Genomic DNA, 24,291 nt, shown 5'->3' on the forward strand with positions numbered 1-24,291 from the left:
AACTTTTTGTTCATAACTAGCAGCATTGTTTAGATTATGCAGTATGATGGTAGTGTTAACAAGTTCTCTGTATCAATTGTAACTGGCTGGAATAGTTTGTAATCAATGCAATAGTTAAAGCAAAATACATATGTATATTTACACACACACACACACACACTATATGTCAAAAGTATTGGGACACTGGACTTTCTCAGCCATATGTTGTTCTTTCCCAAACTGTCATCGCAAAGCTGAAAGCACACAATTGTGTAGTGTGTCTCTGGATGCAGTAACATCATTATCCCTTCACTTGAACTAGGAGACCAAAACCTGTTCCAGCATGAAAATGCCCCTGTGCACAAAAAAAAAACAAGACTATAAAGATATTATCTGCATGGTCCGGAGTGGAAGATCTCTTGCTATAGTGCTCTGACCTCATCCCTTCTGAACACCTTTTGAAATGAGTTGGAACTCTGACTGCACCCCAGGCCTCCTCACTTACAACAGTACTTGACATTACAAACACCCTTGTGTCTGAATGAGCACAAATGAACATAAGCACACTCCAAATGTAGGAACATCTTCCTAGAAGAGTGAAGGGAAGTATAAGAGTTGAATGCGATGCTAAAAGAAAATGCACATAAAATAGCTGCAACAACTAATCGATAAAGTCGATAACAATTGATAATAAAATTTGTTAAGAAAATTTGTTGTCAACGAATGCTATCGATCAAGTTATGGAGAGCGAGAGAGAGAGAGAGAGAGAGAGAGAGAGAGAGAGAGACCGCGATGTACGTGATCAGTCTCTAAGGGGGCAGTTGTTTAATTGTATTAATAATAAATTGCTGCTTCAGCTTTTCCCAGACTTTACTCCTTATTAAGTTCCTATTAAGTTTCCTGAACAACAATTAGTTAATTTATACAAATACATTTTACAATTTTGTCACAGAAATCATTAGAGAAGCATCATTTGGAATTTATTTATTCAAGTTATTACATGTTGTACTCCATGTATACAGTCACTGGTCATTTTATGTATGCATAAAATGACAGATTAAAAAAAAGGTTGTTCTTTGTGTCAAAAGTGAAGTAACTACTATAAACAAATCAATAATATAATATAATTTCCCAGCCATATGTGGTCATATTCCAGCAATATAACATAATATAACATTTAATTCTGTATTGCTAAACTGTCGATGCTGGTAATTGTATTACCATACATTGCCAGAGATTGCAGTACATCAGCCATATCACAAGAATATAAATCAATTTAGGAAGAAGTGCCACAGGCTGCTGCATTGCTGCTGCGTTCCTACATGTGTGTATACACTGTTATATTGCTATATATTTAATTCTACTATTTACTATCAATAACTAAAATCTCAGGAATAGAAATGAGTCCTGGTTTGTTTTAGTGCTTTTATTATCACCGGACAGAAATTCTGGTGCAAATACTGAACAATGTTTTAGACCTTGCATCTTCAGAATGCATACAAACGAATTTGAACAATTTACACAGCCTATAAGCCAAGCAATAAATCAGCACTTCACACTCACACTCATCTACATTAAAATCATCAACAAAACCTAATAAAAATACATTACGAAAATATTAAATGACGAAAATACTTTAACCGATACCATGATATTTATATAGGTAGAGCAAAATTGTGCAATTTGAGGGAAAGAGCAGCTGATAAAATTCTTACTGGAGTATTTTTGTAAAGATTAGGATCATCAGTAACAGGCCAACATCCGGCCTATTCCAAGTTTTACTTTTATTACACAAGTTTCCTTTGCAACACTGGACATCTCCCAATGTGGAATTTTGAAAATTTGTAGTGCAGAAACTTTTAGAAGCACATCCCTTGATTGTTAAGTTTGCCAGGCTTAAAACTGGGAAAGAAATATAATATTATAGATGGTTAGTACATTTCAGAGATTGGTATGAAATTTAAGTTCATTCATTTGCATCTATCATTTTGGAATAAGATAATTTGAAACGGTAAGAAATGTCACATCGGAATTCCCGCCAGCCAACAGGGTTCAGCAGAGTACTGTCTGTAAATTCTTCATTAACACTCTAGCAATCTGTTAGATAACTACAGGAATCAAACCAAAGTGAGTCAATGCAACTCAGAAGGACGGGTCTCACAAAGCAAAGGGAATGACTAAAGGATTTGTTGTACCTGGATAGTATAATATTACATCTACAATACTTGTCTTAATACCCGACCTAACTAAAGAGTAAAACTTTGTAAAAACACAAGTGTGCCCCTTAATTAAATGCCCTCAGTAATATAATTGATTGCTGAGGGTTGATTGGCAGTATTTTTTTCTCAGATATACACTAGTTAAATCTGAAATGTAGAAAATGAGACACTGTCTGGATTGAGGAAATGACAGACAGACGCTCTAAGGCTTATATTAAATTCCCTTTGTGAAAACTCTTGAATATTTGCATGCAGGAGTCCCTGAGCTTCTAATAACGTAATAATTCCTGTCATGCTCCTGGCATGCTTGATGTATACGCAACTAATAACTAGTAGCCACACATTGTGTTCTGCTAGGACTAGTAAAGGCGCAGAAATTTGGATCATTTAGATTTCTGATGTAATGAGAAATAATTCAGTCTCTAGCTGATTGTTTTTATAATGAACTGATGTGAACACAATTCCACATTATGCTTCACATTCCCAAACAGCAGAGGTCACCACATGACCTACAGACCAAGTCACTGTTCCACATACCACCTTGATTAAATCCTGCTAATTATGTTTGAGCATTTTTTTTTAGCATTTTGTTAACGATTTGTTTTTGTTTTTTTGCTTCTTTTGGCTTTTTTCTCTTTCGGATTTGACATTTCAGATTTTTTTTAACCCTTGTAATGTGTTAAAAAGACCCATTAGACCCATAACAACTCATCCAAAAATGCTCAAAGAACAAAGGTTATTATCCAGTATTGTTTTTAACTTGTTATGCATTCATAACCATGCAAACACAATTTTAAATGTTTTTTTGGGGGGGCACGTTGTCTATTTATATAAAATTATACCACTCGTTTTCATTGCAAAATGTTTAAATTTACTCATTATATTTGTGATAGTGAAGCCGATGGGTATTTATGTTATTTCACTATAATAGATAAATATTAGAATACCTTCAAAATATATCGATTGTGGGTTTTTTTTTTTTTTTTTTTCTTAATATTATTAGCCTTAGTGACATCTGTTGTGTTACGGGTCAAAAATAGCACGCAACGATCTACAGTACAGACCAAAAGTTTGGACACACCTTCTCATTCAAAGAGTTTTCTTTATTTTCATGACTATGAAAATTGTAGAGTCACACTGAAGGCATCAAGGGCTATTTGACCAAGAAGGAGAGTGATGGGGTGCTGCGCCAGATGACCTGGCCTCCACAGTCACCGGACCTGAACCCAATCGAGATGGTTTAGGGGTGAGCTGGACCGCAGAGTGAAGGCAAAAGGGCCAACAAGTGCCAAGCATCTCTCGGAGAACTCCTTCAAGACTGTTGGAAGACCATTTCAGGTGACTACCTCTTGAAGCTCATCAAGAGAATGCCAAGAGTGTGCAAAGCAGTAATCAAAGCAAAAGGTGGCTACTTTGAAGAACCTAGAATATGACATTTTTCAGTTGTTTCACACTTTTTTGTTATGTATATAATTCCATATATAATTCCACATGTGTTAATTCATAGTTTTGATGCCTTCAGTGCGAATCTACAATTTTCATAGTCATGAAAATAAAGAAAACTCTTTGAATGAGAAGGTGTGTCCAAACTTTTGGTCTGTACTGTATGTTAGGAAATAGGTAAAAAACAAAAAAAATAAAAGTAACTTTTTCACATAATCAAACTTCATTTTGCTCAAAATTCCCAATTCAAATAGAACATCTAACAAAATCATGTTTTTCTGTGGTCAGTAACCCCATAGACACTGAATCTATGAGAAGTCTATCCGGTTATTGACCATATTTTTGGTCATGATTGTCAGTATGTGTCTGATGATGAGGATGATGTGGAGTATGATCCTGAACAAGAAGACACATCTAATAAAGAGGACAACCCAAGAAACGCAACTGAATCTCGTGCTTATGTTGAAATGAATGATGATGCAGAATAAATCTGATAACAGACATGAAATTTATAGATAACAATGTTCAGACAGGGGTCCCTTACGAGGGAAATATCAAGGTCCGTGACGTCGGAGTGACGTGGGGCCACCTTCCCGTGGGCTCACCACCTGCAGGAGGGACCGTAAGGGACGGTGCTGTGAGGATTGGGCAGCAGTCGAAGGCGGGGGCCTGCTTAGACTGCTGCTCCCGCGACCCGAATTACGGATAAGCGGGAAAAAATGAATGAATGAATGAATGTTCAGACAATTCTGTTCATATTGTTCACACCACACCCCAAAAATGATTGATATCAATATTCCACAAGAAAGGTTGTGTTCCCATGGGGTTATGTGTCCCCATAGAAGACAGGGTGGGTGGGGGAGGGTGTGAGCTGTGTCTGTGATGTGGGTAGTTACGCCAAATTTGATTTACAAAGCAACCCATAACTTTTATATGCTTGGCATGTCAAATTTGACCCCTAGCATCACATATGTCACTTTTATTTGTTAAAACCTTCAGAATTTACTTAAATGGTGACAGTTTCTTTTGTTGCGTTAAAATACACAACTGTGTTTGATGATATCATGAATTCTTGTTTTTTTTTACATATCATAATTTGAAAACAGGTCAAATTAAGGTTTAAAATTTTTGTATTCCAAAATGATATTGCAACATTTATGTGTTATATTAGTGAAAGTAATTGCATGCGCCCAACCTTTTCCAGTCATACAATGATCTTGATTTCCCACACAAGAAATGGAAGATCTGCATACTGTGTCTGTTAACTTCCTGCAGCTTAAACATTGAAGTCCATTTGGTTTTTTGTCTGTCAAATATATACAGAGTCATAATGCGGTAATATGAAGCAGCATTTAGATATTTACAATGGATAATAATGATTCAGTACTCAGTAATAACAAGAGGGTAGAGACTGTCACATAAACAATATACAGTACAGACCAAAAGTTTGGACACACCTTCTCATTCAAAGAGTTTTCTTTATTTTCATGACTATGAAAATTGTAAAGTCACACTGAAGGCATCAAGGGCTATTTGACCAAGAAGGAGAGTGATGGGGTGCTGCGCCAGATGACCTGGCCTCCACAGTCACCGGACCTGAACCCAATCGAGATGGTTTAGGGGTGAGCTGGACCGCAGAGTGAAGGCAAAAGGCCCAACAAGTGCCAAGCATCTCTCGGGGAACTCCTTCAAGACTGTTGGAAGACCATTTCAGGTGACTACCTCTTGAAGCTCATCAAGAGAATGCCAAGAGTGTGCAAAGCAGTAATCAAAGCAAAAGGTGGCTACTTTGAAGAACCTAGAATATGACATATTTTCACTTGTTTCACACTTTTTTGTTATGTATATAATTCCATATATAATTCCACATGTGTTAATTCATAGTTTTGATGCCTTCAGTGTGAATCTACAATTTTCATAGTCATGAAAATAAAGAAAACTCTTTGAATGAGAAGGTGTGTCCAAACTTTTGGTCTGTACTATATATATAATTCTGTTCATCTTCAAAGAAACATCTGCAATTTCACAGAATACCATTTAAATCTCTTGATTTGTGTTTACATTTCATGGTAGTTTAGTTTTGAGGTACTATACTAGTGAACTAGAATGAGGATATGTTTAGCATGAGGATATGATTGAGACTACAAGTCTAGTGTAAATACCTAAGGATATGAACATATTTAGAACCCTTCAAATGTAAATTAGAAATGGTACAATATACTAAACAAGCCTGGATTGGACCTTTAATTTCTATTATGTAGGTAATCATTTATTTATTGAATACAATAAATGTGGTACTGACTAACACTTAATTAAAAAATGCTGCTTAATGGTAAAGATAAAAAATCATTTAAATCAGGGGTCTTCAACATTATTCAGGTCAAGGACCCCTTAGGCGATAGAGACATGGGGCAGGGACCCCTGATACAAAATGTGTTAAACATAGCCAGTGATATTATTAGAGACCAATCATATTATGCTAGTTATATTATGTAAAGACAATTAGAACTATGTTGTTGTTGTACATGCATCATTGTCTATTTTCATATATTTTCAATTTTTTTTTAAAAAGATTTATGCATCATAACAAACATTTATTTTGCACTTAAATCACAATTTATTAGTTTTTTTATTTTAATAGATTTGCAGTTTTATTGAAAGAAATTTCAGGTGGACAATTATACATTTGCATGAACTTCAACTTCAATATATATATATAATCTTTGATATTTTTACCCAAGGTTTTATTTTTTATTTAAAAAAAAACATTAATTAGCCGTCTCCTTGCAATACCGCCGCGGATGCCACTAGGGGTCGCGGACCCCCGGTTTAAAGCCCATGATTAAAATTTAAAGGAATTAAAGAAAAATTATGTTAATCACCACTAAGGGGCAGTATAAATACACAGCTGTCCCAGTGCACCATGAGTGTTTAAATCTTTCCAGAATTAGCTTCTTAGAAATATGAGTTCAATGTGAAAATCTTTTATCCAAGTTGTGACAAGATGAATGTATGTGATAAATGAGGGGATTTATTCTTGTATTGTCTTTTAATTTTAATATTTTTTGTTAGATAATATTGGTGTGCCCATTTAATCTCAATTCATCTAAGCAGTTCCCCACTGTGATGTGAAGATGTGAAGCTGTAAAGATGTGGCTGTTGCAAATGTGCTGTAGAAAACCTTGGAGTTCTGCCATGATAAAATCTTACATTACTTCTGAATGGGAAAAAATACAATTACTATACAAAATACCATATTTTCTTACCAGAGATAATGATGAGATTACAATAATCCGACTGGCAGCAAGAGACGGATAGAAAACCTTTCGCCACTCCAATGTTAGCCAAGTAACTTGTTTTTAAACCCCTTGGATTCACTTGTTTACATACAGCCTGTGGAAAACAGCCTCGAATCTCTCCATTCCTATTCACAGAAAACCCTTCAACAGATATTTAAACATAAAGCCCATATCATTCATTAAATTGTTCAGTTATTAGTTACATTTTTTCACACAAAGAATCAAACTTATTTTGTCCTAAGCATACCTGGCACAGAGTAATTGTATATCAGAGCAGCACATAAGTTTCCAGGTGGACACTGTTGTGAAAATGTTGTGCTACACCTTCCTGAATCACTAGTGCACTTGAAACAATTCAGCAAGGTTACTTGGGGGGGAAAAAATCAAACAGAAACTTAATGCAAGAATAATGCAGCTAGAGGATTACACAATTTGAAATACAAACATGCTAACAAATTATTAATTTCTAGATAGCTGAAGAATAGTAATTTTAGCTATACTACTTTAGATGAATCTTAATATTTGACTTCTGCACTATGTATTTTGGAATTCAATAAAACAAAGGGTGTAAATACTTTCTTATATTTTTTATATAAAATACTAAGGACTTTCTACACTGATAATTCCTAATTCCTGTTTCTAGTTCCTACAGCTAATAATCAAGTCTTGATATAAAATATAGATCTTGTTAAAATAACATTAGATTTTCAACAAAATTGTAGAATTTGTCGCATACGGCAAGGTAAAGTATAAAATTATTGCAAAATGTAAAAACAAAACAAACAAACAAAAATATCATAGTACTGTTGTATAATGTTTTAATCTATGCAATATAATGTAACATATTTACCTGAGGAGAAAAGACAGGAATAGAAGTAGAAAGCCAGAAGCAACTTCATTTTGATGGACAAAACTTGATTACACTCCATGTCATATCATCTATAGAAAGAGCACACCCTTTAACTATTATTAGTTTTATTCAGTAGGAAGAAGAATGCATTATTATAAGATAATGGGTGGTCCTGTCAGTTCTTGACATCTGTTTACCACAATGTTTGCTATAACAGAAGAAAATCCCTATCAATTTAATACAAAATATTTGTTTTTCTGATTAATAAGTTTGTGCTAGATCAACATACTTAAAGTTGCAACCTTATTAGAATGTCTGACTTGGCAGTACATGGTAATCACTGGAGCCTCAAACATACATGAAATGGAAGACCAATGTTTGGCATAAAAAATATATATTTATCTTATTTTATTAATACAATTTCCAGTTTCTTACTGTATGTTTGATTTTTATTTGGCCATGTTTCATTGTGCGGATCCACAACAACCACTGATCAGGATAAAGTGTTAGAGATAAATGAATAAATGCAGATACTCCGCACTCCCATACCCCCTAATTGGAAAGAAAGACCTGATCATTAATAAATATTTTGTATAAAGAGAGGTATAGATATATGAAAATGCAGTATGAACTGTAAACAGAGTCGGTATCCATCCACAACAGACACAAACACACATTTAAATACATTTTGTAAGAATAAACTTGCAGAATAAACAGTACAAAAATAGAAACCGCGTGCAACACTGAGATGTATGGTTTTAACAGTGAACACCTCCTTGGTAAATAGGATAATCTCTTTGTAAACATTAGATTATTTAAATGTTTATTCATGTTTACACATCTTTTACTTCTTTAATGATTATGATAATGATTATGATCTTTTAATATCTCTAAATGTTTCTGTTATGAAGTCCACAAACTCTGAGCGATCAAATTAAATAAAAAGCCAAGTTGTTAAACAAAGAAATAAGCGAGTCATTGTTGTGTCTGACTGTCTATTCACCTGATATCATTCAGCAATTAGCAAAATACAGTACATGGAGCTAAAGTCTAAGACAGTCTATTTTTTTTATGGAAATGTTATGTTTTATTGCATCAATAAAAGCAATTTAAGATTTAAGTTTTAAGCAAAAGAGCAATTTCATATATAGATAGAAACATATAACATACAGCATACATAACAGGTTTGGCATAACCATGTTTGGCAATGAATATAAAAGGAATAGGGATTACCTGTAAAAACAGATGCAAGCGTGACAGTCAAAGTTTTCAGAAGAACTGTGTCAGGTTCTCTAAGATGCTCAGAACAAACACATCAACCAATCCCCACATTAACCTAAATGACCTCCCACACTCAGTACACACAGTAATACCCTGCATTTACAGAAGAATTAAAATGTACCTGTAACCTTTTCATTTTTTTTATATAACATACAACAAAATATATATAACACATTTTATTAAAACGGTAATACTCTGGACCAGGGGTCACCAACGTGGTAGCCTGCGAGGAACACGAGTAGCCCGTGGGCCTTTTCTAAAAATGGCTGTTTCGTACTTTGTTAAATCATTGTTGATAATTATTGTGAGAAATCATTAACATGATAAGTGTCTTCACATAGATGAATATCATTAATTATTAATAATAACACAAAATAAAAGGTAAATTAAGCAAATTGGTTATTTCAGATTAAACTGAAAACTGTGTGTATCAAACTGGTAGCCCTTCACATTAATCAGTAGCCAAGAAGTAGCTCTCAGTTTCAAAAAGGTTGGTGACCCCTGCACTGGACATTGTATCTATAGGTGATGCAGTGTAAGTATTTGAGTATATTGTTTTATTTTGTGTATTTTTTTAATTGAAATTTTACATCACTGACCAGTCGTAGAATATAATAAGGATTTTCCCAAGTATAAATGTAATGGTATGAAATAATTTTTGTTTAAGTTATAAAAACTAATTGGGCATACATTTTGGAAAGTGCAGTTGGGTGATGAATAGCAAGTTTGTAATTGCTAATGTTAGCATTATAAGGTTCCACCTGACAGTTTTTTTAAGGATGGTCATCAAATATTTTTCCATTCTATTTTTAAACTCTCTAAAGCGTAAAAAGAATCTACCTTTACAGCTGAACAAAGTGTACATGACATAGTCGCTTCAAATAAGTAATTAAAAGACCCTTATGATACTACAGTCGTGAACAGTGGCCACAGTCTGAAACCAAAAATCATGTAGCAGCAATTGAAATCAAGATACGGCTTGATTTCTGGCTGTCTTTTAATCACATTAAATCAATTATAAATAATAAGAAACTAAAGACATTTAAAGCATTTTGGGACATAGAAAATCCATCTTAAATGTTGTTCTTCTTGTATGATGATTGGCTGGCAAATGAAACCTTATAAAATAAACTTGGAGATTCATTTTATTTCCAAATTCTACACCAGAAGTCTTGCAAATAAAAAGAAAACAACAAAAATAACAGTAAATGTGAAAATAGGGTTAACTCATTTTTGTTCAAAATGCTAAAAAGAACATGTAACGTTGAGCTCACAAAATGCTCACAAATCATTCGCAAGTCTGCATCTTTATTGAGAAGGATTGCTTTCATAAATGTTTAGAATATCACAAACACAATTTATATTTCGCATAATATTGGTATTAAATTGAGTATATTCAACTCACTATTGCATTTTCTCTGCCATTCATGTAACTCTCCAGATGCTGAAGCATTTATCAAAATAAACATTCATTATTCTGTTATAGGTATTCAACATATACTGTACATGTACGTATACTGTGCTTTTTGGCCTTGCGGAGTTTCTTCCCCCTTACAGAGCACTGTTATTCAGAGCACAAGAATAGAGCAATAGAATCAAAGTCCATGCCTTTGATAGAAGTTCTTACCATAACAGAGCCACTTTCTCACAAGTGTTTCCTTATATATCAGAGAGCTTCAGAAACAACCTTGTATACATATACATATACATATATACATACAGTACAGACCAAAAGTTTGGACACACCTTCTCATTCAAAGAGTTTTCTTTATTTTCATGACTATGAAAATTGTAGATTCACACTGAAGGCATCAAAACTATGAATTAACACATGTGGAATTATATATGGAATTATATACATAACAAAAAAGTGTGAAACAACTGAAAAATATCATATTCTAGGTTCTTCAAAGTAGCCACCTTTTGCTTTAATTACTGCTTTGCACACTCTTGGCATTCTCTTGATGAGCTTCAAGAGGTAGTCACCTGAAATGGTCTTCCAACAGTCTTGAAGGAGTTCCCCGAGAGATGCTTGGCACTTGTTGGCCCTTTTGCCTTCACTCTGCGGTCCAGCTCACCCCTAAACCATCTCGATTGGGTTCAGGTCCGGTGACTGTGGAGGCCAGGTCATCTGGCGCAGCACCCCATCACTCTCCTTCTTGGTCAAATAGCCCTTGATGCCTTCAGTGTGACTTTACAATTTTCATAGTCATGAAAATAAAGAAAACTTTGAATGAGAAGGTGTGTCCAAACTTTTGGTCTGTACTATATATATATATATATATATATATATATATATATATATATATATATATATATATATATATATATATATATATATAGTAATTATATTATTATTTATTCATATTACTTTTACTGGGGAAAGAATATGTTGGAGGGGAAACATCACAGTCCGGTTGCTTACATATAATACAATAGAAAAAAAAACAACTATTTAAAAAGTAAATAGACATTTTTAGTTTCATGTTGCTGAACTGGTTGTACTGGAATCACTGGTGTCAGAGGTGATATATTTTTCATAGAGAAAATTAGTAAAAATAAAAGAAAAAGAAAAATATTTCTTACCAGTGTATAAAAAGATACATCATACAAACATGTTTTAAAGACACACATAAGCAAAACATATTGGATTTATAGATATTATGTGAATACTCTATCCATACATATAGCAGCATGTAAAATATAGCATTAAAAATAAATTATTATTTATTTTAGGGTCCCATGTAGAGCGCTTTTACGATAAAGTACCACTTTTAATATTTATTTGTAGTCTAACAACATGATTTGTCCTTAAAAATGTATTTGGTTCACCCTGTGTGTGCCTTCTATGGATTCTTTTACAAGATAATCTTTGCCATATTGGAAATTTGGTACAAGATAGCTGAAGTGCCTTTCTTTATAACTGCTATGACAGTGTGCAAAGGACGCTCAAAGTATCTGCTTCACTTCTATTGTCTATAGTTTGTTTCTGTACTGCTGGAAAACAGCTGATAAAATAATTCATTGGTAAGTGTCTATCATCTATCACTGTCATCCACCATTTTGTGAAAATGCACTTTAGAGCAGTCACATGCGAAACATAACCATCATCCATGTTTATTTCAATATATAGCATCTAAGTAGATTTTCTTGCGTAATAAACCAATGCCTTGTAATAATGTAATCAGCCAAACCTACACTAGTTTCGAGTCACATTTCACTTAGCATTGTTAAATTCTGCAAAACATTGCGTTCCACAATTTTCATATTTTTCAAAGGTTATTGATATTACTTCAGCACCAACGCAATAGCAGGTGTAAATACTTAATGATAATCATTACCAAATTCATTGTAGGTCCAGGTCCAGCTTGATCCAGCAAAGCATTGATAAACATGATTAGAAATCATGCATGTATTATAAAGTACTCTTGGCTAGTAAATGCTCCGGTTTGCTACTCAGTCATATGTTTTGGATTCCTGGAAACCCAATAAATCAGGCCATATTGTAGAATCTCAAATAAAGCAGTAATTAATTAGCAAGACGCTGATGCAAATGGAATTGGCTAGCATCTTTAATTATTCTCATTCAATGACATACTGTGCTATCAGAAAAGTCGTAGAGCAAATTTATGTTGGACATTATTCTGCTAGGGTTTGTCAGTGTTTCCTAATACTTACAAGCTTCTAATTCTGGAAAGGATGTGTATTATCTGTGTTTGCTAATTAGTCTGGCTAGTAAAAGGAAATGTGTGTAGCCTACCAGGCTGTGGGATTAGAGTGAGCCGTCATAGAATATGAATAAATTTCAGTCATTTTGAAGTGTTTTAAGCAACATATTTTGTTGGGTTTGTAAACATGAGAAGACATGCAGTCTTTCGCTGCCAGAGAACCTACTGATTTGTCCACCCCTGGTCTATTAGGCTGAAATCAGATTATACTTATAAGAAGGGGAGAAAGGAGGAAAAAGTGCCAAGCCAAAATGACCAAACAGACTTTTTCTAGCTCAGCTCTCTATATACTAATTATTTAAAACACCTGACCAGAGAGTGTGATGCACATTGAAGAGTCCAGCATTGACCTAACATTTTTTTGTTCTGTTTTATTGATTGAACGTATTTGGTATGGGAGCTGTCCTGCCATTTTATTGACCTCATGTTAAAAACAATGACAAAATAAACCTTTTACGTTTTACCATGAAAATCGTTACCTGATAACCTTCATGATGGAAGACACAATTTTGCTCATCAGGTTATATTCAGACAGGCCTTGTATATATTTTCGAAAAATAATAATAAAAGAAACAGTATAGCAAGGTGCAATATAAAATAAATATAGTGTGTATTTGATAGACTCTATAGTAACATTCATGTATAATGCTCTCTACGTGACAAAAATATAATAATACTTGAAAAACAGGACACAACGTGTAACAATGTACCATGCTTCATCCACATTAAGTTAAGAGCTTTGACGTTAAACTGGGCTTTAGTGAACTGTAAAACTTGGCCTCTTGCTTATTCAAGTTAAGGAAAGTGCATTTTATCCCTTTCCAAATAAGTCTCACTGGTCAGTTTGTCTGGTTGAGGCAGCTGGAGGGTGAATGCAGGTACTGTTGCTACTGCAGAGGAAGTGTACAAGCAACCTCATAGAAGACTTGCAGTGTGTGAAGTTACAGCCTCTTCAGCATGGGCCTTCAGAAGGTTCACTATCTCAGAGTGGGAGAACTTGATGGCCACTGACAGAGCAGTGTTCCCATTCTAGACAAAAAAAACATGCACACAAAAAAATACATAAGAAATGTTTGTTTCTTGGGTTAAAATCAGGTCAAATTACCTCTTCTTAAAGAGGATGTTTAGGCTAAATTAAAATCATGGGGAAAACAAATTATATCTGTCTATATGTGTATGTCAATATACAGGTATGTGTAGATATAGTGTGAATATGTAGTCTTCTGAGATTTTTATTTTAGTTTGTATTGTGCTTGGACAAAATAAATTTACAGCAAAAAATAATAATTTAAAGGAATTATTTTGCATATTCTAATTGCAAGTGCAATGACATGCATAACACCATATCGTCATCAGGGAAAAGACCAGAACATTAAACCATAAACATGTAGACGATTGATTTTAAGCAAAATTACATTTTTGCTAAAAAAGCACAAATTTTTCCTATGTATAGAGATTTTGTAATAGCATTCAGAGTTGACTTTCATCTTCGTGGTCTTTTTAATGTGGTGGTTTCCTATAGTGTTTTCAGTATTTGCTAGTTAATCTTAGTTTAGGGGGAGTGGTGACTCCAGCGGTTAAGGTGCTGGGTTACCGATCGGAAGGTTGGGGGTTCAAGCCCCGATATCGCCAAGCTGCCACTCTTGGGCCCTTGAGCAAGGCCCTCAACCCTCTATGCTCCAGGGGACCCTTACAAGAAAAATAAATCAAGGACCGTGACGTCGGAGCGACGTAGGGCCGCCTTCCCGTGGGCTCACCACCTGCAGGAGGGACCGTAAGGGACCGGTGCTGAGAGGATTGGGCAGCAGTCGAAGGCGGGGGCCTTGACAGCCCGATCCCCGGACACGGAGAAGTGTCTGGGGAATCTGCTTAGACTGCTGCCCCCACGACCCGAATTACGGATAAGCGGGAGATGATGAAATGAAATGATGAAAAAAATCGTAGTTTATAATTTTACACCTCGAATTGCTAAAACAAATACAATGATCCAAATGTTGCTACACAGTTCAACCACGAGATGGGAGTGTTGTGTTTTCTAAAGCTGACCATCAGGGGTTTCATTAAATGTTCTCTCTAAATAAAAAGGAAATGCAAATAAATTTAGTTTTAATAAATTGGACTTCTGGCTGCACTAAATTTTATTTTTTTTGTGTGTGTGTGTGTGTGTGTGTGTGTGTGTGTGTGTGTGTGTGTGTGTGTGTGTGTGTGTGTGTGTGTGTGTGTGTGTGTGTGTGTGTGTGTGTGTGTGTGCAAGTGTCTCAACCACCTACCTTATCTATCAGGCTAGTGTCACATTCAAGTGTGTCTAGCAGTAGTTTGGCTATCTCAGCATGGCCGTGTTCACAGGCACACATGAGCGCTGTGGAGCTGTCTTGGTCCTGTATGTTCACATCAGCTTTACAGTCAAGAAGAACCTGCACCATCGCTGTACGTCCATGACTAACAGCCAGCATCAGTGCTGTCTGACCAGACTATGGGAAATGAAACAGTTTGAATGAATAGAGATTTTTTTTTGTATTCTTTTATCTTCATGAAACACTTTATTCTGCATATTGTAAAACACTAGACCCTGGTGAATAAGGAATACATTTTAAATTGGGTACAAGTTACAAACATTTTCACCTAGAATTTTGAGTTGTCAGTCAACCAACTAGCATGCTTTTAATTCGAGGGTTACAATAAGTGGGATTTGTACATCACTTTTAACGATCGATATTGACAAAACATCTTTACAGAGACAAGTGTATAGTATCCTTGTGCAAATGTTTGTGTAGGATTGTCTACGGCAGCAGAAGACACATCAAGTGCAAGTTCAAAAGGTCAAAGCAGAAGAACTGCATTAGGACGAATCGGTGGGGTGTGTGTGTTTGTATAGATAACTACATTTAAAGTGCTAACATTTGAGACTAAACTATGTGTATCCAAAGATTACAGGATATTTGTACCAACCTGGTACAAATAATACAAGTACATATGTACCAACCTGCCCTGCCCGAGCATTGATGTTGCCCAGGCTCAGTAGGTGCTGGGCCACCTCCATGTCCTCAGGACCTTCTGCTGCAGTCAGTGCTGCCAACATGATCGCTGTGTAGCCGGCTTTATTCTGATGATCCACTTCACACAAACCTTAGGAGCACAATATAATATACAAAAACTTTTAAAGAATTTATATTAACATAACAATTAGGGATCAAAGGTAAATAATTGCATTTTCGACCACAAAGTTAATGCCATTAATGTTTAAAAATTGTTTCATCTCACCAGTATCCAGTAAGAGTTTGACTACTTGGAAGTTGGAGTGTGAAACACTGTAGTGTAAAGCCATGTTGCCGTTGCCATCGGCCAGGTTAACTATATACCGCAGGAGAGTTGGGGTGTGATTTCCAACTTCTCTGAGATACTGAGTGACCGTATCTGCCTGGGACTCTTTCTGACTGGATACACGAAACCATTCCTGATAGATCACCATCAGAACCTGCCTCTAAAGATGACACCACAAAGGCAGGACTCACTGGTTAACATTTTCACTGTCACTGTATCATGACATTAAATTGAACCTGAGGTCTTCACTTGTAATTATTAAATTTTTTTTGCATCAACTTCAACAGCTTCATGTAGAAGGGACATGTTAAAAGTTGAGTTAAGCATATATAATGAGGATTTACTACTGAAACGGAACATAGTGTTCAAACCTCGTGTATAACTACAGCTTAAGTGTTATAAAGTTAAGTCAGACTTACGCACACGACAGAGTCCTGACAAGCATAGGTGTGTCTCAGTTACACGCAATTCTGACACTGACCTTCTGACATTTTTGTTAAATAAAATTGTCTCAAACAACAAACAAAAATAAGTATTTAAGTCAACAGTACTGATGTAGTCTGATGTCGGATAGACCACTGTATGTCACATTAAGATTAATGCACTGCGATCAATAAATCAATAGAATGCTATATAAGACTAATGTTAAATACATAAATAATCTACACTATTCAAAAAAATTATCATCCACAAACTGTTTTTTTTCCATACATAAGAGATTTAATTTTAATAATACCAATTGGAGACAATGGTTATCTCAAAGATTTTGTTACAGATTAAATTATGATGAAGATCCATTGCTTTCTTTAAGTGTCACAGATAAATTCTTGATCAGCTTAGCCTTAATCATTTTTTTGCATATTGTTTTTGCAGTAGAACAAGCTGAATAAACAAAATTATCTGCATTGTTTTTAAAAAATATATCTTAAAAACCCTACTCTGCCTGCAAAAAATTGCATTTCTTACCATCTCCTTGTTTGGGACAGAAACCTCTGCCATTCGATCCTTTAGGTAGTGACAGGCAGCCATGAAGTTTTTATCTACAAGTTCACTGTAAGAATACAAACAACATCCCAGCAGTAAGTAAAATCAGAAATAAACAATAAACAAAATGTGTTTAACACAAATCTATGTTCATTAATAAATCTAGCTAGTCAAAGACTTTTAATACAATAAATACAGAAGCAAGTAATGCTTTTTCAGAGTGAATTTTGAGGCTATAATTCTGAAAATGTAAATAAATTGAGATTGGCTGGTTCAGGATTTTTTTTTTGTACATTTAAACTGTAAATGTAAAACAACATTCAAAACAAAAGTCTGTTTAAATTTTTTTAAAAGAATAATATATTCACAGAACTGAATAAAATTTTTTTTTAAAACAATGTGAAATACTATCACGTATTAAGAATAAAGTAAAAAAAATAAGAACATTTAAACAGGACAACCTTAATGCAAAAAGCATTATGAAGCCTATGATATACCCTAACAGAAGATTCATGCACATAATTAACATGTGATTAGGTGATTAAACTGTGGTCCCATGTGATAAAAATTATAGAACATGTATTATGAAACATGAAACTGATACATGCCCTAAGGCTGCACATGTGAAGTAAAAAGTAAATATACATGTGAGTAAAATGTGTGAGTAAGTGGTTCTAAAAATGAAACCATGTGTCCAATATGTGAAAAATTAACATGAAAATAATACCATGTATTTCATTTCAAAAATGTGTCTGAGAACCACATGTATAAATTTGCACCATGTGCTTGTCAACATGTGAAGGTCAGGTGACTTTTGTCTGAGTAAAATCCAAAATTAATTCCAAAATTCAGAATGTGCTCTGCATTGTGTTAACCACCGCTCACAGCACGGTCTAGCACATGCTCTATTTAGCGCATGTCTTCCTCTTTACCGCACATATTTAGAGCTGTGGTTTATGTTTAGAACACAATTCCAGACATCCATATGCTTATCTGCTCTCCCCTAGAACTATATGTGGCTTCCTGGCTTATTGAGCTTGTTCTCATGGTTAAGTTTATTAAACCTGTCACTCAGCATTTGCCTGCTTACTATCTCCAGACTGCTGAATGGTATAACAAAGGTTGGGATTGTGTGTGTGAGGGTAAGACTAAGTACATGCTGTTAATATGGTCCACCACACATCCTTATTTATGAACCTATTTAATTACTGAAAACTTTCAATTCTTTAAAATATGTTTCATTGGTGAAAGTAGTAATGTAATTTCTCAAGTTCACATAATTAAAATTTGACCATAAAGTCACGATAATACTTGTCATCTACTACAATGGGTAGCTTGTTTTGTATGTTCTATTTTTTTTAATATAACTGTAATATCTCAACACCTACTCTAAGTGGAACATGCGCAGGACGGCTATATTTAGGACTCTGTGGGTGTGTGTATGTTTAATGTTGATGGGGTTGGTATTCCAGTATAACAGTAAATAAGTATTAGTATTAGAACTGCTGAGTGAAAAAATGATATTACACACTTTTAACTATATAGAACAAATATATACAAACAAAAACTTTTTTTTGTTACTCTTTACTCTTAAATTCTTAATGAAAAAAAATACATACCACAAAAAATAGCACCAAGTGTGAGTAGTACAGTATATTATAAATACTGAAAGGTATGCAATAACATTTATACTACTTACAACAATAACTATAATAATAATGATAATATAGTAGTAATATGATATTTTTTATACAACGGTGCTTATTGCTTGTGCACTTACTGTACATATTTTGACAACCCATGAAGAGAATTCATGGGACAGAATAATGGAAAAAGAAAATGCATAATGAGGTCAAGTTGGTTCACCAACCAGGAGATTTAAAAAAAATCTTATTTGATAATCATCAACGATCAATTTGAAAAAATTTACTACAAATCTTTTACATCTGGGTATAAAAATGGCACTATTATTATTGTTGTTGTTGTTGTTGTTATTTTGTTACAAATTTATAATATATACATAAGAAAGCACAATATTGGGTCCTATTATATGGTATGTATTCATGTTTTTTTTTAACTTGGCTCAATTTTACTTGACTTCTTTTTTCTTTTTTTCATCGCCCCTCTGTCTCACCTGCTGGGCTGCTCCTCCTGGGGATCAACACTGGCCTGGGGGTCTTGAGGCTCCTCAGCATCCTGGCACCAACCTGCCTGAGTTTCCTCAGGCTGTTCCATAGCAGTAGCAGCCTCCTTCACCTCCTCCTGGGCACCTCCAATTTCATCTTCCTGCTCCTCTGTCTCCAAGCTATCCCTCTCCTCCTTCTCCTCCTCATTCTCCTCCTCCTTCTCGTCCTCATTCTCCTCCCCACTGGACTCCTCACTGGAGGTTGTCTCATAGCTAAACAACAAAGACAGCCTCGGTTATTGATGCCAGTCTTTTTATGGTTAACTGGCTTATATGAGTGAGCAAATCAACCAGCAACCAATGGCATATAAATGGCAACAAATATGAAAAAAAAAAGACAACATTACAGACAGTTTGGTTTATTCTAATAATAAATCAAAATAAAACATCCACGTGTTCATGTATGTATCTGAATAAAAGAACACACGTTTAAACAATGAAACAGCAGTAGACTGCTATGAATGTACAAAGGAAATATGAGTGCCTCTAAGATGTGTTATGAGACACCAGTTTTATCTGCTCAGCTGAAAATTCCAGCTCTTTCATTAAAACCGTATCAGGAACCATGTAATTCTCATCATTTCACAAGACCAACAGTTGAAGTGCTGTGTTCATGAGTTTGTCCAGTTAAATTACAGCAAGAGGGATTTTGCATCTAGTACATAAAAAACAATTGTGCAGTGAAATGTAAATATAAAAAATTTATAAATCATGGTTCAATTAAAATGCATGTGTTTTTCATCTTATATTTTTTTATTATGAAAATAAGGCCATTTAATTTCTTACTAAGGCAAGTATGGTATTTACCCTTGAGGCAGTATATGCAGGAAGTGTTGTGATATTGTGTTATTTATTTCTTACAATTTAAAAAATGTACATTAGACTTTTATTGTCAGAAATACTTTTTTAGTTTAAATAGCTTGAATAACCTTTATCATCCGTATTATTAATCACTTTCTTTCTAAAAAATGAATGAACGTAAACGAATAGTTTAAGCCCTTTTTCCACTCATAGTACAATAATGTACAAATAAGGTTTAGAAAAAAAATCCTATGTAGGTAATGTTTACTTGATCTTTTATTAGCCGTTGATAGACCTCTATGTAAAACTGCTTTGCATAAAAGAATTCACACAAACTATACATTTTTCTCTTTGACTGGAATGCAGACAGACCCCAGGTCTGTGCTCAAGATTTTCTTTTTGAGATACATTGGAAATTTTTGCTGCTGTTTAGTTTCGATGTTAAATATCAGCTCTGGTTGGGGTTTTGTATTGCAAAATTGAAAATAAACAAAGCACAGACTATGCTCAATATAATAGACATAGGGTCTCAACTGGGTTATTTAATCTGACTTCTGTGTAGATTATTCATTTAAAACTTTTTTTCAGTACAGAGAATGGTATAATGAAAGCTCATACTAACTGGGCTGTGGTTATTTGAATTTCTTCGGCTGCTGTTTTGTTTGCCTGGATCATTGCTGTGTGGTTAAATTCTGAAATTACTAGCTGTCATCTCTAACAACAGTCCTGCCAGACTCCGTGTAAGATAATCCTAGCTCATCCTCTACAGGTTTTAGAATACAAATCAATCAGCTTTATAGCAGGATAGCAAAAATAACTACATCTGCCAAGACATGTAATTATTGACCATTCTTCCCACCAGTCTAGTTAGGAATTATTGCATGTACAAAGAAGTTTATTTGTTTTTTATATAAATTTAGGTTGTGAGTCAGTATAAGTGTAATGTAGAAGAGCCCAAGTTCAACCCAAATTCACTATATTATATATATTCACTATATAAATATATAAAAAAAAACTAATGAACTTTACACAGGATTTAACGAAAGACAGTGTCTGTTACACGGTGTAACGGGTAAAATATGTTGTGGCTCCTTTAAGAGCAGAGCGGCATTTTGGGAATAGCCTGCTGCCGCATATTTCCGGTATTACTGCATGTGTGCAAGACCGAGGAATATGTCCTTATTATTTTCTGATGCTCAGTTCTGAGTTTCTTTGACTAACCCGTAACGCTGTTGCCAAGAAAAATAAAAAAGCACGAGTTTTGGAAACCTGTCTGTGCTTATATGATTTCTGTTGCAACTGGAGTTAGCGAGTGATGTGGTGTGGTCTGAATCAGTGGGAGCGCGTCTGATTTGATATAAAGAGTTTCATTGGTTGACCTGAACCCGTTCCGCAATTTTATTGGTCTAATTGCTTGAAGTTTGTGAAACCGGGAAAAACCCAGGAAAAATCCATAAATGAGCCGCTTTGTTGTTTAAGCCGCGGGGTTCAAAGCGTGGGAAAAAGTAGCGGCTTATAGTCCGGAAAATACGGTGAGATATATATATATACACACAGTGGAACCCGGTTATGTCGATGTCCTAGGGGGTTTGCCAAAAAGATAAACGAAAATCAATATGGCGGCAATATATTAACGTGCTTTAAATTTTTTTATGTACATGATGTGCGTTAATAAATGAGAATGTGCATGCATGTGTTTTTGGAGGGGTTTTTACACAACAGCGTTCCCGCGAATTGTTTGATGAAGGCATGCTATAAAAATGTACATACATGTTTGTTAACTGTCAGGAATCCCCCTGCCACGCCCCCTTCGGCGCCCCCTTCGGCGTGTCAGGTAGGAGCTGAAAGCGGCCGAGAAAGCTTCTCGGCCGCTTTCTCTGAAGCTCCCGGCTTCAATCGCGCACATATGGTGCTCGTTTATCATCATCACCAGCTCCTATTTAAACTTCCACACTCTCACCGTCCGTTATTGTTGGTATATGTTGGTTCACGGCGGTCGTTGTTATCGCGCATGCGTATTCCGGTACGTGTCTTCCCACCGGCACTCTCTCAACGGCTGCTCTTTTCTTCCCAAAGCGCATCGCGGATTCCCCCCCGATCCTGCCGGTGTTCATTCTATGCTTTTGCTGCTCATTCCACGTTCCGCGCCGCGCTCCTACCCAGCGCGGCTTTCGCCTCCCGTTCATCGCATAACATTTAACAACAAAAGGCATATGTGCACTAACTAACAGCAGAGATTCACCAGTATACAATACAACACCTGTAGCAGCTGTAAGACTTGATTTTTCCCCAACTTTCGCGAGTTCTTCTGCGGCTGCGCAGTGCCGATCGAGATAACTGACGTTAAATGGCAAAATTTTCCCCCCTTGTGCTCGAGATATCAGGGTTCGGCGACATAAAAACGTCGACATAATAGGGTTGTCGAGTTATCCGAGGTCCAGATAAGTGGGTTCCACTGTCTGTGTGTATTGTATATATATATATATATATATATATATATATATATATATATATATATATATATATATATATATATATATATATATATATGTTATTAGCCATTTAAATAACATATATTTAAATGTAACTTTACATATGAATATATATCATATACTAATTCCATCAGTTTTTAACCAATCTATGAAAAAATCACTTTTACTACATATATGAGTGAGTGTTGAGTCTGAACAAAGTATTATAAGTAAGCAGTTGTTCCAACAGAGGTCACCTTGGCATAAAACTATTATTCTAAAAAGATGATCTCTAAAATTACCCAGTGGTGTTACATTGTGTTGAAATCAGCTGATTTGCCATCTATCCTATTCCCTGTCCAGTGCAAAGATTGTTTTTTATTATGGCAGAGGTTATTTCTACTTTACAATCATGGCTTTTTATTAAAATGGCCAGTAGCAAACAAAACATACACTTACATTTTGAAGTTCTACCTGATTTTTGAGTAGAAACAGGGGAAATGGGAACAGATGGAAAACAGAAGACAGAGCACTTTTAATTTAATTGATGAAAATCACATTGACCTTTGGACACAATTTCTGATGACTAATGCAAAGATAAAAATATGACATTAGCCTTTTTTGGCAGATTGAGCAGTGACTAAGTCATTTATTTAATTCTGATTATATATTCCATCTGCATTACTGAATATGAGGTTGTGTACCTTTCATTATGGGTACTTCTCTCACAAATGACTTAATACTTGTTTAGTATATAAAAACATCTATATTTATTATTAATTTGTCCAAAATAAAACTGGGTGATCTGTAGCATGCTACAAACTAGTGAACTCAAAAATCAGATGTGGGCATGTACACACTTTTTTTAATCGCACGAGATTTCTTTTTACATTTCTGCCACTAATGTTGCACTCGAATATCAGTAAATAAAGCAATAATTTAAAATTCTTTATGATTTAGCATGTTTAAAAAAAACAACAAACATTATTAAAAATGAGCAATTCTCAAGGGAATCAAATAATTAATCAGCATCTAAGGTTACACCAAGGTCCAACAAATTGTGTGTTGCTATACGTATCTGTGCTGTTTTGTTTGTATTTCTCTCTTTTTTTTCCCCCCAGTCAGCAGAGCAAAACATGGGGTTTTGCTCTGCTGACCTGGCTCTCTGCTGTCCTACTATTGGTGGAGCCCCCTTTCAATCATAATTTAATAGTGGCTGGGAAAGAGGTGGAGCCTAGAGTTTAAAAGCAGCACCCTGTGTTAGAAGTCTGTTAGAGCCCCTCCTCTTTTTATTATTTATTTATTTATTTATATTTTACCTTGCTTTTGCCATCATATACCCGCTCACTTGGTTTGAGAATAGGTAAGACTGTGTGCACGTCTACATTCCACCACATAAGTCTTGTGATTGTCTAAACACTCTAGGTGCGAGGATAGGAGCTGACCTTTGTATTCTTTATGTTATCTTAACTTGGTTTGTTTTGCTGTTAGTTAGGTTAGCTTAGATAAAATACAGCCTAGAGTCATCCCTGATCATATGTTTATTTTTTTGCCATTGACCTCATTTTCTTGGCTCTGAGTCTAGTTTAGTAACCCTAGAATTGTTGTATTCAGTCTTCACTCCTTCTGTTTCTTAGTTTTGCATTTGATCTTAAAAAGCAATAATCACTCTCTAACCTCTGGTTCTATCTATATTAATAATCATTTTGATCCAAACAAACCGAAACAAT

General features: G+C 35.0%; 2 protein-coding genes across 12 annotated transcripts in view; both read right to left on the reverse strand.

Moving 5' to 3' along the window:
- Positions 1 to 1,390: 1,390 nt before the first annotated feature.
- LOC310736770 (protein RoBo-1-like) lies at positions 1,391 to 9,062 on the reverse strand. 2 transcript variants are annotated; one of them, XM_083560590.1, is made up of 6 exons: positions 9,024 to 9,062; positions 7,791 to 7,879; positions 7,188 to 7,307; positions 6,908 to 7,081; positions 4,837 to 4,947; positions 1,391 to 1,881 (listed from the first exon to the last, which is right to left on the reverse strand). In XM_083560590.1, exons 2-6 carry the CDS (start codon positions 7,867 to 7,869, stop codon positions 1,691 to 1,693), a joined length of 675 nt encoding a protein of 224 aa, XP_083416716.1. In that variant the 5' UTR covers positions 7,870 to 7,879; positions 9,024 to 9,062; the 3' UTR covers positions 1,391 to 1,690. The 2 variants fall into 2 exon arrangements, with proteins under 2 accessions (XP_083416716.1, XP_083416715.1); XM_083560589.1 differs by lacking the exon at positions 9,024 to 9,062 and having other exon boundaries at positions 7,791 to 7,909.
- Positions 9,063 to 11,525: 2,463 nt separating this feature from the next.
- kank4 (KN motif and ankyrin repeat domains 4) overlaps positions 11,526 to 24,291 on the reverse strand; it is a 54,166-nt gene continuing 41,400 nt past the window's right edge. For all 10 annotated transcript variants that reach the window (XM_083565902.1, XM_083565906.1, XM_083565910.1 and 7 more), the window contains 6 exons: positions 19,239 to 19,502; positions 17,087 to 17,171; positions 16,061 to 16,280; positions 15,783 to 15,925; positions 15,070 to 15,270; positions 11,526 to 13,828 (listed from right to left, as the gene is read on the reverse strand). In XM_083565902.1, coding sequence (XP_083422028.1) covers positions 13,715 to 13,828; positions 15,070 to 15,270; positions 15,783 to 15,925; positions 16,061 to 16,280; positions 17,087 to 17,171; positions 19,239 to 19,502 — 1,027 coding nt within the window. In that variant the 3' untranslated portion in view covers positions 11,526 to 13,714. The remainder of the gene's footprint in view (positions 13,829 to 15,069; positions 15,271 to 15,782; positions 15,926 to 16,060; positions 16,281 to 17,086; positions 17,172 to 19,238; positions 19,503 to 24,291) is intronic.

The sequence above is a fragment of the Silurus aristotelis genome (genome assembly GCF_946808225.1).
Source record: "Silurus aristotelis genome assembly, chromosome: 2".
In the NCBI taxonomy this organism is placed as follows: domain Eukaryota; kingdom Metazoa; phylum Chordata; class Actinopteri; order Siluriformes; family Siluridae; genus Silurus; species Silurus aristotelis.

Bases quoted from the DNA above. Each gene is read 5' to 3' on its own strand.
- LOC310736770 (XM_083560590.1), bottom strand. From the start codon at position 7,869: ATGGAGTGTAATCAAGTTTTGTCCATCAAAATGAAGTTGCTTCTGGCT. The intron at 4,948-6,907 runs GTAAGAAAATAT...TATATTTGACAG, and splicing joins TAATCTCATCATTATCTCTG to ACAAAAAACCAAATGGACTT. The intron at 1,882-4,836 runs GTTGGGCGCATG...TTTCTTTCCCAG, and splicing joins TCATTGTATGACTGGAAAAG to TTTTAAGCCTGGCAAACTTA.